At 42.5% G+C, this 17,979-nt stretch overlaps 1 protein-coding gene across 1 annotated transcript in view; it reads left to right on the forward strand.

Annotated features, from left to right (window-relative positions):
* Positions 1-318: 318 nt before the first annotated feature.
* Positions 319-17,979, forward strand: part of scarb1 (scavenger receptor class B, member 1) — a gene marked incomplete at its 5' end in the record, with an annotated part of 23,838 nt that continues 6,177 nt past the window's right edge. The window contains 8 exons of the mRNA XM_083639323.1: positions 319-438; positions 1,901-2,061; positions 3,695-3,836; positions 4,052-4,255; positions 5,751-5,846; positions 9,612-9,727; positions 10,786-10,952; positions 12,556-12,674. Coding sequence (XP_083495449.1) covers positions 319-438; positions 1,901-2,061; positions 3,695-3,836; positions 4,052-4,255; positions 5,751-5,846; positions 9,612-9,727; positions 10,786-10,952; positions 12,556-12,674 — 1,125 coding nt within the window. The remainder of the gene's footprint in view (positions 439-1,900; positions 2,062-3,694; positions 3,837-4,051; positions 4,256-5,750; positions 5,847-9,611; positions 9,728-10,785; positions 10,953-12,555; positions 12,675-17,979) is intronic.

Consider the following 17,979-nt stretch of genomic DNA (forward strand, 5'->3'; position numbering starts at 1 on the left):
AGCGAGGGGTTCGTCCTGCCTACATCTATAGCCTACAACTCCCAGAAACCTTGGCGAGGTAGGGGCGTGGCCTGCAGAGTATAAACACGGTGGCCACGCCACGGTGACGGACGGTTCGGTTGGAAGCAGGTAAAACAGATAAATCAGTAAAGGCGGAGTTAATGAAAGGCAGGACTGTACGGGTAAAACATAGCGGGAGAGTGTGTACGCTGAGACGGGCTTATTTTGTGTTCCATCCCCGCCCCGGTCTGGTCCACAGTGACGGAGGCAGCTCTACGGAGGAACAACACACGCCACACCGGGCGACAAGCAGCAACTATGCCAGTTAATAAATCCAAAGTAGCGATAGGGTTTGTCGTGGCAGGGACTCTGACGGTGGTTTTTGGAACAGTCCTTGTGTTTGTGGGACCGCTGGTGATTAACGACCAAATAATAAAGGTGAGTAGCGTCGGAATTTGAATAGGCTACTGGCCACTGATTCATAGCCTTTTGTGTGAACATATGGTATTGACAAGGCAGTAGGCTGTAGTGTAGTGTGCTACTAGTAGTAGTAGTCCATCACTGCTGCAGGCTAAATCAGGGCTTTACAACGCCTGCATGATGAAAACAAACATACTTATTTCCATTCACCCAATCAGGATAGACTCATTTGTGTCCTTAGGGATGCAGACTCTCAGACTGTGCTGATAGTGATAGGGATTGAGTGAGATGAGACTGCATGATCCAGCATGAATGACTGGTGTCTGCAAAGTATAATACAAAATTAATTTGCTCATTTTCAGGCATTGAATAGCTAGATTTGGAATTTGAGAGAGAAAAAGTATGGAAAATGTTATAGGTCCAGTCTGATACACACATAATTCTAGCCTTCATGTTGTTGTAGACCCACAGTGTTTCTTGATGAAGAATAATGTTCAGAGAGACTGGGGTGCTCTTATTATTACAATGTACCAATGTACCAAGCTGCTGTCAGCATGCATTAGCATGTATTTAGGCCTATCCAAGACCAAAGTTAAGCCCAGTGAAGAAGATAGGGTCTGGGAAAAGTATGGAATATTAAAATGGAAATCATGTACTAGGAAGGAACCCTGGCAATCATCTCACATATTCTAATATTTGTGGCTGTGAAGAACATCTTATCATCTAGTGATAAGATGTTAGTAGGGGCAAGATGTCTATCTGTGTTCATATTGAACACTAGCCCCATATGTTCCGCTGTTCTCCGTTCCTCTGCGATGCACTCTAAACTAGCGTCACACAGCATTCCATAAGGAAATTGGGGGGGGGTCACGCTCTCCTACCCGCCTCCGATGTCCGATCGCAGATCCGAAGATATAATAATCTCCCTGCGGAAGCCAGTAGTTTAGGCGGGGGTGTTGAAATGATATTCCTGCGTGAAACAACCATTTAAAAGCAGTCTTTCCACAGCCTGTGCCGAATTTACAGCAGGGTGTGTTTGATCTCACTATCATGGTGCACCGCGCGAGCAAACAACATTGCAGTCACACGGATACGGTGGAACAGTGATCAAGTCCAGCGCACCTGGGAAGCAAAACATGTCATGAAATACTCAAACTCCCAAGGTACACCATACAAAATCTCCAAAACAAATCAAGTCTGGGAAATTATGGAACTTTGTTCATTTGAAAATGTGTGGAACCCTGGAAAGAATGTTATGGAAGCATCGGCTGGACGAAGACAATTCTGTGAAGGGATGTGTGTGTGTGTGTGTGCATGTCTGAGTTACACAGTGCGCACAACGTGTAACCCAGTGTGAACGTGCTCCTCTCAATGGGAGGGAGGGGTGAGGGAATGTATGAAATACCATTATTACCACTTAAAAAATAATAATTTTGATGAGATGTAATGCATTCTTCTCCTTTGACCCATTTCCCATCAGAACCTAGTGATCGACCCAAAGAATGACCTGACCTACACCATGTGGAAGGACGTCCCTATCCCGTTCTACATGTCCGTTTATTTCTTCAACATCCTCAACCCCGGGGAGATGCTGAATGGGGAGAAGCCCATGGTGGAGCAGAGAGGGCCCTATGTGTACAGGTAGCCACTTCCGAACAAGTTGCAAGGGTTCTTATGTTTTGCTCAATCGTTCCCATATTATCTGACCTGCCAGACATTTAATGCATTTGGAGCTTTGCTCCAGATTAATCATAAATATAATATAATATAAATATAATATAATCATAGCTGTAAAGTGCAACATTGGCTCTGTCAGATTTGTTTATGTTTTGGAGAACTATATCCTTAACATTTAGGTAGAGAATGCATTAGTCCTTTTCATTCTAACACAGTGGGGTTCTGCTTCTGTGTGAGTCCATGGTGGAGGTGCTTCTGACTCTGCAGCTCAGCAGCTCCTATAGTTCTCACTCATTTTGCTCATCTTAGGCCGGAGATAGACTTGGTTTTAAATATGCGTTTGCCTGCGTGCACACGATGGCTGCCTCACGTATCTTGTACGTACTGTACGTACTCAGAAATTAACGCTAAGCGAATGTGAATGTAAACGTAAACACGTGGTTAAAAAGCAAGTACATCTTAGGCCGTGGCCACGCTGATCCGTTGTGTCTGTACATCTCCGTTGACTTGAACTCATTTTACCGTTGTCACGACAACAACAATCAGATTTCCGTCCATTTTGACGGACAGAAAGTTCAATCCAGTTGAACTTTTTCTGAGCGGACATATTCGTCATCACCGCAAATCAGAGGCATTTTTCTTAAAATTGCGCTGATGTTCGAAATGTATTCGTTAGTGCAGGGGTGCCCAAACCTTTCCATCCAAGTACCACTACGTACCAAACCAATTTCCCAGGGACCACTTCCACTGCGTATACCCCTCCCCCCATAAAATAGAATTAGCTGATTTAACCATGCGACAGCGGCAGAAAGGCTAAATGACAATATAAGGCTACTAGCTAGTTCAAAACGGATGCACATGGACACACACACACACACACACACACACACACACACACACACACACACACACACACACACACCTGCCAACATTAGGCTGTGAAAAAGAGGACCCATTTGAAAATGTTTCCCCCCCCCCTCACCAAAATTTAGCCTAAGCAACACTAGCGCCCACTTCAAGCACAACTGAAATGGCAGAATACGTCCTTTACTTACTTTATTTATTTGTATATTTGGACGGGACAATGCAAAATTAATGAAGCATGAAGCAGATACAGTCACCTGAACATGGTCAAAGTGTAAAAAGTGCTGGATTTAGCACGAGGCTAGTTTCCATCCGCAGTCCCCAAACAGAAAAACAAAGAAATATAAAAAAAGAGTAAGAACTACATAGGTAATAGAATACACTCAAAAATACATAGGTAATAGAATACACTGAAAAATACATAGGTAACAGAATACACTCCAAAAAACAAAGCAGCCTCGTTAGTGTTGCCGCTATAACCCTTTTTGAACTTCTATATAGATTCTATTTGCAACAGCCACTGTTATCACAACAACTGTTTAGGTTCCCAGCAGATAGGAGACACATTAGCACTTCTGTCTTCCCATCTGTTATCTTCTCATCCATCTTCTTATCATCTTAGCACTAGCATTAGCGTTAGCATGACACCGTGAACCACAGCGACTGTACTGAAGTCAACTGTAAGTGGCCGACCTAGAGGGTAAGCATGCACTTTCTTCTTCTTTTGTTTCAGAAAACGCATTCAGAAAGACAACATCACGTTTCATTCCAACAGCACAGTGTCGTATAGGGAATACCGAAAGTATTTCTTTGAGCCGACCATGTCTGTCGGAAATGAGTCTGATGTGGTGACAATTCCAAACATGCTGGTGCTGGTAAGACATTACCACACACACACACATGCGCACGCACACACACACACGCACACACACACACACACACACACACACACATGCGCACGCACACACACACACACACGCACGCACGCACGCACACGCGCGCGCGCACACACACACACACACACACACACACACACACACACACACCAAACCAAACCTCTCTGCATCTCTGCCCCTGTCTTCTGTTTCAGGGTGCATCTGTGATGATGGAAAAGCTGCCTCTCCCCCTTCGTTTGGTGGTCAGCGCCACCTTTAAGTCCTTCAAAGAGGGGCCCTTCCTGAACAAGACTGTAGGGGAGCTGATGTGGGGTTATGACAGCGGACTGGTAGATTTCCTCAATACATTCCTGCCTGGCATGCTGCCCGCCACGGGGAAGTTCGGACTCTTCGCTGAAGTGAGTGCGCAACAATGTTTCTAATACTCACAGAAGACTCAATTTATGGTTTCTATCTCATGGAGAAGGGACAGAATGAGATGGTAGAAAAATGTGACACTGAAAACAGGGTTGCCACAGGTCTGGAAAGTGCAGCAAAAAAATAAAAAAATCATCAAAAATGTCTTGAAAGAGCTTGGGTTTATAAAGCGGTCCTTAAAAGTGCTTGAATTTAGACTCTTGAGTTTGAGCCTTGTGCTTGATACACTTTCTTCCTATCTACGGTATCGCTGTCCACGCTGCGCTGTGTCATTGCTGTTGAAATCAATATCACGATAATCACAAAGATTTTTTACGGTATCGATATATATTTAATTACGATAAGGCTCACGTATGCAAAATCTCATTGAATCCAGTTGAAGTGAATGTAATGTTAGGTGTGTTACGTATGTTAGGTGTTATGTCGAACAAAACCAAAATACTCAAATACCGTAATATTCCTTAATTTTTTTTTTCTTACTTCATTTTGTCAAGTAAAGTTTGTAAAATTTGCCTGGTATCAGTTTAAATGGCAGAATTGTGTGTCACGTGTCGATATCCCAAAATCACATAATCAGATTCACGATATGATTCCACTGAAAGACGATAAACGGTAATATTGAATTATTGCCCAGCCCTATTGCTGGTCAAGATTGCTTTGAGTTTATGTTAAGTGTTAATGATTCATTCCGACGTGTAATCATGACTGGAAACACATTTGCATTTCCGATAATGGTACATGTGAACATCTCTGTGAATTATTGTTCTGTAATTTTGAAATAATTTGTGCTTAAAAAGTGCTTGAAATCTATCATTACAAAAGATATACCGGTAATGCATATTGAGATGTTGACTATATCTGCTACTCTACTGTTTGAGTCGAGAAGAGGCATAAGTGAATGTGGAGGGTAGGGATGTTCATCAATTATCGAAAATCGATAATTGATCGTTAAGGAATTGAATGATCATGTGGAATTTGGATCGATTATTGTTATTATTATTTTTTTTTTTTGTGCAGACGGTTTGGGTGGAATTCGCTCCTCCTCGCCCCACTCCATTGCACAGCCGACTAACGTGAGCTGGAGCTTCATATAGTCTATGGGGAATTCACACCGGCATGCGCCGGGGACACAAACAAACGCACCCAGCGGTCTGGCTGACATGTAACATGTTTGTTTACCTTGCCACGGCGCTAGTGTCTGATATTCTTACTACACAGCGGCATCGCCATTATAGCTGGCCGAGAACGCGCAACGTTATTACCAGACCAGAGTAAAAAAAAAACATATATATTATTATTATTATTATTACGCTATCGTTAATCGATAATTGATCGTTAATTTTTCCCGATTTTCGATTATGGAAATTGTTCAAAATGAACATCCCTAGTGGAGGGAGTCTGGTCCTGACTGAGGTTGAATGTGGAGGGAGTCTGGTCCTGACTGAGGTTGCTGTTCGTCTGTGTGTCTTTATTTAGTTCAACAACTCCAACACCGGCCTGTTCACTGTCAACACTGGAAAAGACGACATCATGAAAATCCATTACGTCGACTCGTGGAACGGCCTGAAGAAGGTGAGATGCCAGCACAGCAGTGCAGAGATCACTGATGACTGATAGACAGCCTGAAGAAGGTGAGATTTGCTAAAAGCTGCTCCCTGAGTTAACCCTCGACTCACTGGCACCGGAATAGGGGCCAAAACAAGACTTTTTGTCCCCGCACCTTTTTGGTAATACAGTATAGTGGTGACGTCTAACTATTAAGCCAGGAAATGGTTAAAGGAACACTCTGCCCATTTTCAACCAGCTTTGTATCATTAGAACATCAGTAGTATATCAGAAAACTGTAAACGGTTTTGAAGTCTGTCATTTAATTTGACAGTTATTGAGTGTTAAAGTGTGGACCAGTGACATCACTGGTCCACACTAACTCAAATTAATAACTCATTAACTCAAATCAACTCTCAATAACTGTCAAACTAGATGAATGATGAATAGTTTGACAGTTATTGAGAGTTGATTTGAGTTAATGAGTTATTAATTTGAGTTAGTGTGGACCAGTGATGTCACTGGTCCACACTTTAACACTCAATAACTGTCAAATTAAATGACAGACTTCAAAACCGTTTACAGTTTTCTGATATACTACTGATGTTCTAATGATACAAAGCTGGTTGAAAATGGGCGGAGTGTTCCTTTAAGTTTGCCTGGAAATACTTAAGTTTGCATGGAAATACTTAAGTTTGCCTGGAAATAGTTAAGTTTGACTTGAAATAGCTAAGTTTGACTTGAAATAGTTAAGTTTGCCTGGAAATAGTCAAAATGTCTGTTGCCTCTCACCATCCATGCTCCATTGTGAGCGCTGTTTTAAGCTGCGTTCACACCGACCTATTAAAGTTTTTCGCGGCATCGAGTTTACATACAAAGTCAATGCAAACGAGCGATTGAGCGTATATTCGCCCGGGAGAAAAATCGCTGGGCGTCAGAGCGACAGAGACAGAGCGATGGGGAGAAAATACGCTCGTCGACGCTGATTGGCTGCCGTGTTGAGGGTGAGTCAAGGATCCCACTGGCTTGGAACAAACCGCTGGTTTATTGTGTGGCAACAAACCGCATTGACAGCTGATTGACAGGCTGACAGCTAACATGAAGTGAAGTCTGTACTACCGGTATAGAACTCACGTTAGGAGCACGCTGATAGGCTTAGCTTGTAAACATCTACGGTGGCTCGTAGTGGACAAACATCATGACATTGCGTAACGTTATAGCCCCCAGATGTCCGTCAATTCGTGTGCCTGTTGATGAGCGATTTAATCACAGCGACAGAGCGATTCCAATGGGTTGAATCAAGCGACAGAGAGAAAAATAAATATCTCGGTGTGAACACAGCTTTATCTGCCCTGAGAGACATCTGCCTTGCACAGACGTGGGGGTAAGTTTGTGGTAGTTGTCAAACGGGATGGTTATTTTATGTGAGCCTTTGAAGCCTGGCGTTGGGGTTGGGTGCATCGAGGCAGATGCCGGGACACAAATTGAACGCACCTGTCAATGTGAAGTTTGGGTTGAACTAAAGGGAGACATTATTTATTGCTGATTTTATCGATCGGTCCTAGTCTAGGTCAGAGGAGGCGACAGCCAGCAAACACTATGTCAGGACAAGACAAGAAGGGAGGTCAAGGTATCTTTATTGGAAATTGGCTTGTAGCCAAGATATGTAAAAACACACAAATCACAGAAAATACCAAAAAGACTGATAGACATAGACAAGTGGACATTAGAGGGCAGACAGCATCAACAAGTTCAAAGTGCAAAGGTTGGATTTGTTCTAGGCAAGGTTAATCAAGTGATTGATTATCCATATGTTATAGGTTAGGTTAAACAAGTGATTAGTAGTATTGGTATTATTATTAATATTATGTATCCCCTGTTCCATGTCTTTACACCTCTTTCTGTCCATCCTCTATCTGTCTCTTTCTGTCCATCCTCTTATCTGTCTCTTTCTGTCCATCCTCTGTCTCTTTCTGTCTATCCTCTGTCTCTTTCTGTCCATCCTCTATCTGTCTCTTTCTGTCCATCCTCTATCTGTCTCTATCTGTCCATCCTCTTATCTGTCTCCTTCTGTCCATCCTCTATCTGTCCATCCTCTATCTGTCTCTATCTGTCCATCCTCTATCTGTCTCTTTCTGTCCATCCTCTTATCTGTCTCCTGTCTCCTTCTGTCCATCCTCTATCTGTCTCTATCTGTCCATCCTCTATCTGTCTCTATCTGTCCATCCTCTATCTGTCTCTTTCTGTCCATCCTCTTATCGGTCTCCTTCTGTCTCCTTCTGTCCATCCTCTATCTGTCTCTATCTGTCCATCCTCTATCTGTCTCTTTCTGTCCATCCTCTTATCTGTCTCTATCTGTCCATCCTCTATCTGTCCATCCTCTATCTGTCTCTATCTGTTCATCCTCTATCTGTCTCTTTCTGTCCATCCTCTTATCTGTCTCCTTCTGTCCATCCTCTATCTGTCCATCCTCTATCTGTCTCTATCTATCCATCCTCTATCTGTCTCTATCTGTCCATCCTCTATCTGTCTCTTTCTGTCCATCCTCTTATCTGTCTCCTTCTGTCCATCCTCTATCTGTCTCTATCTGTCCATCCTCTATCTGTCTCTTTCTGTCCATCCTCTTATCTGTCTCTATCTGTCCATCCTCTATCTGTCCATCCTCTATCTGTCTCTATCTGTCCATCCTCTATCTGTCTCTTTCTGTCCATCCTCTTATCTGTCTCCTTCTGTCCATCCTCTATCTGTCCATCCTCTATCTGTCCATCCTCTATCTGTCCATCCTCTATCTGTCTCTATCTATCCATCCTCTATCTGTCTCTATCTGTCCATCCTCTTATCGGTCTCCTTCTGTCTCCTTCTGTCCATCCTCTATCTGTCCATCCTCTATCTGTCCATCCTCTATCTGTCTCTTTCTGTCCATCCTCTTATCTGTCTCCTTCTGTCCATCCTCTATCTGTCCATCCTCTATCTGTCTCTATCTATCCATCCTCTATCTGTCTCTATCTGTCCATCCTCTATCTGTCTCTTTCTGTCCATCCTCTATCTGTCTCTTTCTGTCCATCCTCTTATCTGTCTCCTTCTGTCAACTTCTGTCCATCCTCTATCTGTCTCTATCTGTCCATCCTCTATCTGTCTCTTTCTGTCCATCCTCTATCTGTCTCTTTCTGTCCATCCTCTTATCTGTCTCCTTCTGTCAACTTCTGTCCATCCTCTATCTGTCTCCTTCTGTCAACTTCTGTCCATCCTCTATCTGTCCATCTGTCTCCTTCTGTCCATCCTCTTATCTGTCTCTATCTGTCCATCCTCTTATCTGTCTCTTTCTGTCCATCCTCTTATCTGCCTTTCTGTCCATCCTCTATCTGTCTCTATCTGTCCATACTCTATCTGTCTCTATCTGTCCATCCTCTATCTGTCTCTATCTGTCCATCCTCTATCTGTCCATCCTCTATCTGTCTCTATCTTTCCATCCTCTATCTGTCTCTATCTGTCCATCCTCTATCTGTCCATCCTCTATCTGTCTCTATCTGTCCATCCTCTATCTGTCCATCCTCTTATCTGTCTTTCTGTCCATCCTCTATCTGTCTCTATCTGTCCATACTCTATCTGTCTCTATCTGTCCATCCTCTATCTGTCTCTATCTGTCCATCCTCTATCTGTCTCTATCTGTCCATCCTCTATCTGTCCATCCTCTATCTGTCTCTATCTGTCCATCCTCTATCTGTCCATCCTCTTATCTGTCTTTCTGTCCATCCTCTATCTGTCTCTATCTGTCCATCCTCTTCATGATAGCTGTCCAACTGGGGGTCTCCTCAGTGTAACATGATCAATGGAACGGCGGGGCAGATGTGGCCACCCTTCATGACCAGAGAGAGCACTTTGCCCTTCTACAGCCCTGATGCCTGCAGGTAACCAAGAAATCTCTCTCTCTCTCTCTCTCTCTCTCTCTCTCTCTCTTTCTCTAACCTCGCATCACCAGGCTCTTCTCGAGGAGAAGAGCCTGGTACCCATTACTACAGGCAGGATGTCCCGCCCCGTGTTCCGGTCCTGGGTTCTGGTCCGCAGTGTTTTTGTTCCTCCATAGAAATGCAGCAGTAGGCAGCCTAACCTCACCAGTCGCTACGCTACGAGAAAAATAAGAAGCATGGCCATATACCAAACAAAATAGTACTTGAAGAAACTTGCCAGATCCTACCGCTGTGAAAGCCGCAGTGAAGGTGCGCTGCGCCCAACGTCTTTTTTTCAGAGCGCTCCGCCGTTTTTGTGCGTCCACTCCCAGCTGAAAATATCTGCGGAACTTTTCAGAAATGCGCTGGTGGCGAGTGCTCCTTTTCAGGCAACTAAAGATATGGAGAAAGTAGCTAGCTTGTTAGCTGTCAGCTATCAAACTAGCCACTGCTGAGCTAACGTTATTTTCAATCTGCTTCCTTGCATATTGTGCGCTGGGATCACCGCTCCCCAGCGTAGTTCCAGTGTTTAACTGGTAGGAATAGATGCCACATGGACACAATATGCAAGGAAGCAGATTGAAAATTTGGTTAACTTATTTCTGATAGTAGAACTTCAATCTGGAGGTGGTTTTCCCTCCTGTCGTTTTTTTATGAATGAGCTGATCCCGTCTTCCTGTGGTGTACCCTTTTAGACAGATGTTAAGTCGGTGCTGATACTTCCTCCACTGGCGTAACGAAAGGCGTAACAAAATAACTGACTTTTACACAGGAGGCGAGGCGTAATAATCCCACAACAATCACAGCTTTCACAGGCTGTGTAGAAGGGGATTCTCTCTCTCTCTCTCTCTCTCTCTCTCTCTCTCTCTCTCTCTCTCTCTCTCTCTCTCTCTCTCTCTCCCTCTATCTCTCTCTCTCTCTCCCTCTCTCTCTCTCTCTCTCTCTCTCTCTCCCTCTCTCTCTCTCTCTCTCTCTCTCTCTCCCTCTTTGACACCGTTTACTCCTCTTTGTTGTCCCAGATCTCTGGAGCTTATTTACCAGCGGCCAGGTGTTGTGAAGGGCATCCCTTCATATCGATTTGTTGCGCCAAAGACTATGTTTGCCAATGGGTCAGACTACGCTCCCAATGAAGGCTTCTGCCCCTGTCGACAGTCCGGCCTTCTCAATGTCAGCAGTTGCCGACACAGTGAGTACCTTTTCTCTTAGACTAGGTGGGCCTTTTTCACAGCCACCATTTTGTGTCTAAAAGGCAGGGTAAACACAGGTGCAACCAACTCACTAATTAGGGCCCCCAGCACTGGAACACCTAAATGAACTGGAAGTTGGAAACCCTAATCGATGTTTTGGTGCACCTGTGTTACCTCCTGCCTTTTAGACACAAAAATGGCTGCTGTGAAAAAAGGCCTATTGTATGACACTTTCTGGGGCATATAGATGGATTTCACTGTTGTCACTTTACAGTGACAACATCTAAGCCGTTGTAAAATCACTGTGTAAAACAATGGCCTCTTGTTGGGGCTTACTGCTTAATTTGAAATCTATAGCTTATTTCCTGTCAGCTATTGTATTAGCAAACACTGCAACAGGAAGTAAGCTAGCGGCCATTTAGAATGTTTATGTTGTCAAGTTAAAACCGTCTCTATCAGTGTGGTTCCCAACCTTAGGGTCGCGACCCTAAGTGGGGTCGCCTGGAATTCAAATAGGGTTGCCTGAAATTTAAATAAAAAATACAAATAAAAATACACCACACACAATTTAATACTACCGAAGATGATTAGGGTCACTTGCTTTTAAAGTGATAATCTCTAAGATTTCAGTTTTGTTCTCTTGGGTGACACCTATGGCGATGAGTGGTAACTGCAGGTGAGAAACATTGTGTGACATTACTATGTACTGCAAAGGCTTCCATCAATGGACCATAGCCTCAATCAACATTGTGAGTGACTCTTATTTTTATTTATTTTATTGAGATGAAAATCCTTGAGATTATAACTTTTAATCGGTATTCTGAGAATAGTCAGAATTTTGAGAAAAAAGTCAGAATTTTGAGATTAAAGTCAGAATTCTCAGATTAAAGTCAGAAATTAGCAGTGGGAAAGAAGCATACTATGTGACATCACTGACAATGTCACTGATGATATTATCGATGGTGAGATTTTAATGTCAGAATTCTGAGGGGGGGGGGTCAGCATACTGTTACATGTGACATCACTGATGATGTTAGGGCTGTGAATCTTCACTGGCCTCACGATTCGATTCGATTACGATTCAGAGGGCTACGATTCGATTACGATTATCGATGCATCTCGATGCATCTTAAATCGATGCATCACTTTTTTCCGCAATACATGATTTATTTTTTCTCACTTTCTTTTTTCTCACTGTGTGGCTACTTTTAAAATAAAAGTGCATTTGGAATTGCATTGTATTATGATCCATAATTAAAATAAACAACTGCATGTACTTCCATTATATTTTATTTGATTATAAAACCCCCCCTTTTTTTTTATTTTTTATAATCGATTTTTGACATTTGTGAATCGATGCAGAATCATGCACGTCCGCATCGCGATACATCTTATAATCGATTATTTTTGACACCCCTAGATGATGTCACTGATGATTATTACCGATGAACCGGAATTTGAATGTCTGGGGTCCCTAGATTTTTGGGACATCAAATTAGGGTCACAAGCCAAAAAAGGTTGGGAACCCCTGATCTATATACTGTATGTCCAAGTCTAAGGAGGTTTCCATCATACTGGAAGGGGCTGTTCTCTGTCCCACAGATTCTCCAGTCTTCATCTCTCACCCTCACTTCTTCAACGCCGACCCTGTGCTGCTGAACTACGTCCAGGGCCTTCATCCCACTGAGGATGACCATGGCCTCTTCATAGACATTCACCCAGTGAGTACACACACACACACACACACACACACACACACACACACACACACACACACACACACACACACACACACACACACACACAGAGCTGTTGTGTCAGTTGCAGTCCCCCATAATCTTATCTGATCTGTGGAAATCAACTCCTTTTAAAATGAGGGCATATTCCATCTTGCATATTGGTTCATTGTATCATCGTGTGTGTGTGTGTGTGTGTGTGTGTGTGTGTGTGTGTGTGTGTGTGTGTGTGTGTGTGTGTGTGTGTGTGTGTGTGTGTGTGTGTGTGTGTGTGTGTGTGTGTGTGTGTGTAAGAGGCTCTGTTCTGGGAACAAGAACAGCAAGTGAGACTATGAGCCACTGTCCTGCAGCTGCAAACCTTCACATAGTGACGGTAGGCTTGTATTTGCAGACAAGCAGGTTTCTCAACACTAGTTGTATAAATTACAGAGATAAATACGTACACTCACTTATAGCACTGTTACAAGCAGGTCACTTTGACCTTTTTCTCATCTTATCTTAATTGGTGAATTACTTCAGATTAGATAATGTGAGATAACTGAGATATGGCTCAGGGCAGGGTTCGAATTACACAGTGGCTGTCAGCCCTGTTTTCCGGTGGGCACTGCTACTAAACATGTCACATGCACGCGCACACATGGAAGTGCACGGCAAATCAAAAGATACATTCATCAAAATCAGCAGGGGGCCCAGGCTCCTCCCCCTTCAAGAATCACACATGGTAAAAGCGTATCGCATGTCACGTAGCCTGAAAGCATGAAATAAGCCTTGAATTGCTCACCATCCAAAGAAAGGATCTACCAGCGATATTCCTGTAGGACCAACTATCGTATTTTTGCGGCCTTGGAGAGACACGGATGCACTCGTGGTGCTCGCACCTGTGTTTATCCTGCCTTTTCGACATAAAATGGCCCCCGTGAGAAGGCTCTATTCACCTTACACTGTCTGGCTTGAGAGACTACAGTTTTTCCTGGTTGTTTAAACAGATTTTTGGGAACATCAGACACAATGTGCACAATCTCTAACTCATTTACCTACTGCTAAACCAATTCTGCTAAACTCCAAGCACATTTTCCTGCTTTAGACTCATCTTCCCATTCCATACCACACATTTCCTGCTTTAGACTCATCTTCCCATTCCATACCACACATTTGGAAATGTGTGGTATGGAATGGGAAGATGTGTCTAAAGCAGGAAAATTTTTCCTGCTTTAGACACATCTTCCCATTCCATACCACACATCTTTCAGCTCACTAAACACAATTCTCCATATCTTGCACACTCTTCCTGATTTTCCACTCCTGATGTTCACTCAGAACACACTGCCAATCACATTCCTAAACTCCAAAGGCTGTTGTGTTTTCCATTCATATATAGTGTTTTCCATTTTGCACATCAGTGTTCAATGGTGTCTGTTTCCCCAAAAATCTAAGCACAAAACACTTGTGTTTTGTGTTTTAGCAATTGGGGAAGAATGTATTTGTATTGCATTGATTGATTGATTGACTTTATTTGGTGATAAAAACAGGACATAAGACAACATATCACCGAGGATAAAAACACAATAAAGCCCGAAGGCTTATTTCCATTGTGGTCCCCATGGAGACAAGACAGACAACGTAAATACGTGTAACAAAGAAGTGCAAGTGGGAACATAATTTAAAACTAATACAACTCCATTAAAAGATAAATTACTAACTCAGTTTATAATTTACCAAAATAAAAAAATAAAAACTAGAACTAAACATATCAATCAATAAAATAAAAGACCAGCTATACCATAAATAAATAACCAATTCAAGAACTAAAAAAGACAGGATAAAACGGTTTAAAGTGCGGATGTTTGTAACCATTTTTTTAAGCCTTTCTTAAAAGTGCAGATAGACTCACTCAGTTTCAAGCACGAAGGTAACATGTTCCACTGAGTCGCTGCATTATATTTGAACGAGTTCCTCCCCATCAGGGTCCTAAATCTGATAGGGATGAAATCAGTAGAACTGCCTCTCGTAGAATACTGGTGACGCTCACTCACACAAGAAAAGTAGCTTTTAAGATACATAGGAACAAAATTCTTAACAATCTTAAAAGTGAACAGCAGCTTGATGTATAAAGTGCGCTTCTCAACTGTCAGCCAATTAAGACTGTCAAAGTGAGCTTGGTCCAGGTGGGTACGTGGATGGACTTTAAGAATGACTCGAATCAACTTGTTTTGAGCCGTTTGTAATTTGTTTTTGAGTTTCTGAGAGAGACCAGTATACCAGCAGATGGCATTCAGTTTGCTGTTGGGTCTGAGATACAGTATAATATTTTCTTTTTTACTACATTTCTGTTGCTTTATATTTGGGTATTTTACGAAAGGAGAAAATGCTAGCCTACAACATGAACATGCAAAGGTATAATTCTCCTGATCATTCATAAAGTGTTTTCCATTCATACTATAGTGTTTTCCATTTTGCACATCAGTGTTCAATGAGTGCTTGGAATGTCTACTCGTATGATGTATGTGTTTGAGTATTGAGGGCAAAGTGTGCTTGTGCAAAGGAAGTGTAGGATTTAGCATTTTGTGTGTGAGTCTTGAGATTTGTGTTTAGGATTTTGAGGGAGTGAGGTAGTGAATCAGGGAATATGTTTAAACAACCAGGAAAAACTGTAACAGGAAGTGTAAATACAATTGGAAGTCCTGATTGTATTTACACTTCCTGTGACTCATAAACCTAGTCTGACTCATAATGTGAGTCAAATTAGGTTTGACCAGGTGAGTCAGACTAGTTTGAGCAGGTAAAACAGCCGGTGTTTTGAACAGGAAGTGGGCGGGGCTGCATAAGGTGAATAGTAAGAAAGATCATGAAGGGGAAAAACATAATTTGTTGTTTTAGTGGTGGTGGGTGACAGTGGCCTTGAATCCTCGTGAGGTCAGTTGGAGCAGAGGTTAACTGATAATTATTATTACTTGTAGAGTTGCTCTAATGTGAGAGTGAACCCTGCAGATCAATATTAGCTTCACTTATTTGTTCTGATCTTAGGCCATGTTCACATTACAGCCAAATCCGATTTGCTGCTAAAGTCATTAATCATCATTATCTTGATTGGTTTCCCAAATCTGATTTGGGAGTGTGTCCGTACTGCCACAAATCTGATTTGGGCAAGTGTTCAAGTCGGATCTGTGTGTCCAGACCTCCATATGTGGTTTGAGACAAGTGACACAAATCAGACTTGGAGCGTCCAGACTCATAAAACCAATCTGGATAGAATCATTAATAGGTCATTAAAGTTCACAAATCAGATTTGGCCTCTGAGTCTGAACATGGCCTAATGGCTTGCAGATCTATGACGTTGGTTTGACAAACTCCTTAAACGCCTTCACCCGGGACATTTACACGTGTTTGCTGGTGATTGAGAATGCCGATCCAGTTGGAATTCGAATGTGAAGAATGGTAAAAGCTTTCAGGTCACTCATCATCACTCCAAGTGGACTCAGACCTCTTAGTCAGCATTTTCTGTGCATATGTGAACACTCCCACAGAACTCGGACCTCTCTGAGGTGAACCGAACGGACCTCCTCGGGAGGTGGTCTGAGTTCTGTTCACTTCCAAGTCCCCGTTGTGGTTCTCTTCACCTGTGCAGTGTGAACGCAAAGTGCTCCAGGTACACTTGTCTCATTTTTGGCTCTTTGCTCGTAACAACTTCAGTGTATCGCCTAGGTTCTACCTCTTATGCCCATGTGACTATTTGCTGCTTTCTGATAGGCTTAAGGCAACTCTGTGTTGGTAACAGAACTTGGTTTAATGTAGGCTGCTATGTTACAAGGTTTTGAAAGATGTGTTTCTTTTATCAAATACATACCATATAGTACAAGACAAATATAAGAACAGCCATCTTGTTCCAAGTGAAAACTACTCAGAAAGAGGACTGAGGCACCATCAGAGCTGAAGTGGACCAGAAAGAGCACTGAGTCCTCTTTCAAATGAACTGACAATGTGAACACAAAAACAACTGAGTCCCTTTTCTGTTGGTCCACTTTTTGGTCCACTTAAACAGGTCTGAGTTTGGTTCTTTTAAAGGGGTCCAAGTGTGAAGGCACCCTAAGTATCTACCATTTCCAGATTTCCACCTAAATACTTGCTCCTTTCGGGCAAGTTATCTTTTATTCCACCTACATACTGGTTCCTTTGTCCACTGCAACAAGGTCATTTGTTATTATTCCAATATGTCTTGTTTGTTTATGGTAAAATACATCGTATAGAAATGTCCTCATGAATGCCAAATCCCGTCCGTCCCTGCTGTGCGAAACCTGATTGTGTTGGAAATTGCACCACTGTTTCAGTAAACCGTGATAGTCTTGTCATGATTCAGCACATTCTGGATTCCTTATGAAACTCTGCCAAGTTGTGTCCGCCTCGCCTTCAGCTGATCACGGCCGCGAGATAGATAAGCTAATTGGAAATGGAGATAAATAGTTTGAGGTGTTTGTGAATCGACTTTGCAGTGAGAGAGAAAAGTCGAGGCCGCAACACTGGAGCTCCCGCTTGCTTAGTTTATTACCCGTGACGTTTTCGAGTTTGCGCTCTTCTCCAGACTTATACCATGGTCTGGGTGAATACTCGATTCTGATTGGCTGCAAGGTGTCCATTAAAAAGTGATAATGTACAGTTGGTAAAGTCGTTCAGCCAAATGGTCTGTTCACCATTCATATCAATGCGCCATAGTTTCAACAGTGTTATCATCAAGAGAGCAGTTTGAGCTCTATACCCCCGTTAAAGGAACACTCTGCCCATTTTCAACCAGCTTTGTATCATTAGCACATCAGTAGTATATCAGAAAACTGTAAACTGTTTTGAAGTCTGTCATTTAATTTGACAGTTATTGAGTGTTAAAGTGTGGACCAGTGACATCACTGGTCCACACTAACTCAAATTAATAACTCATTAAGTCAAATCAACTCTCAATAACTGTCAAACTAGATGAATGATGAATAGTTTGACAGTTATTGAGAGTTGATTTGAGTTAATGAGTTATTAATTTGAGTTAGTGTGGTCCACACTTTAACACTCAATAACTGTTGGTGTAGCTGTCTACATGTTCTCTGAGAGGAGGCCCACCTTCCAACACTTTGAAAATCCCTGATGTTATATCCTTCTTTTGTTGGGGTACATGGTAGCATATTTCTTATGGTTGGCTGGAGATTTCCATGTTCCAATACTGCGGTCGAAACATTATTGTCACCTGTCTAACAAAAAATAGTGGGCAATTAGCCTTTGACCTTTGCGTTATTTACCCCTGTGAGATTTC

Source organism: Poromitra crassiceps, assembly GCF_964638095.1.
Source record: "Poromitra crassiceps genome assembly, chromosome: 6".
In the NCBI taxonomy this organism is placed as follows: Eukaryota; Metazoa; Chordata; class Actinopteri; order Beryciformes; family Melamphaidae; genus Poromitra; species Poromitra crassiceps.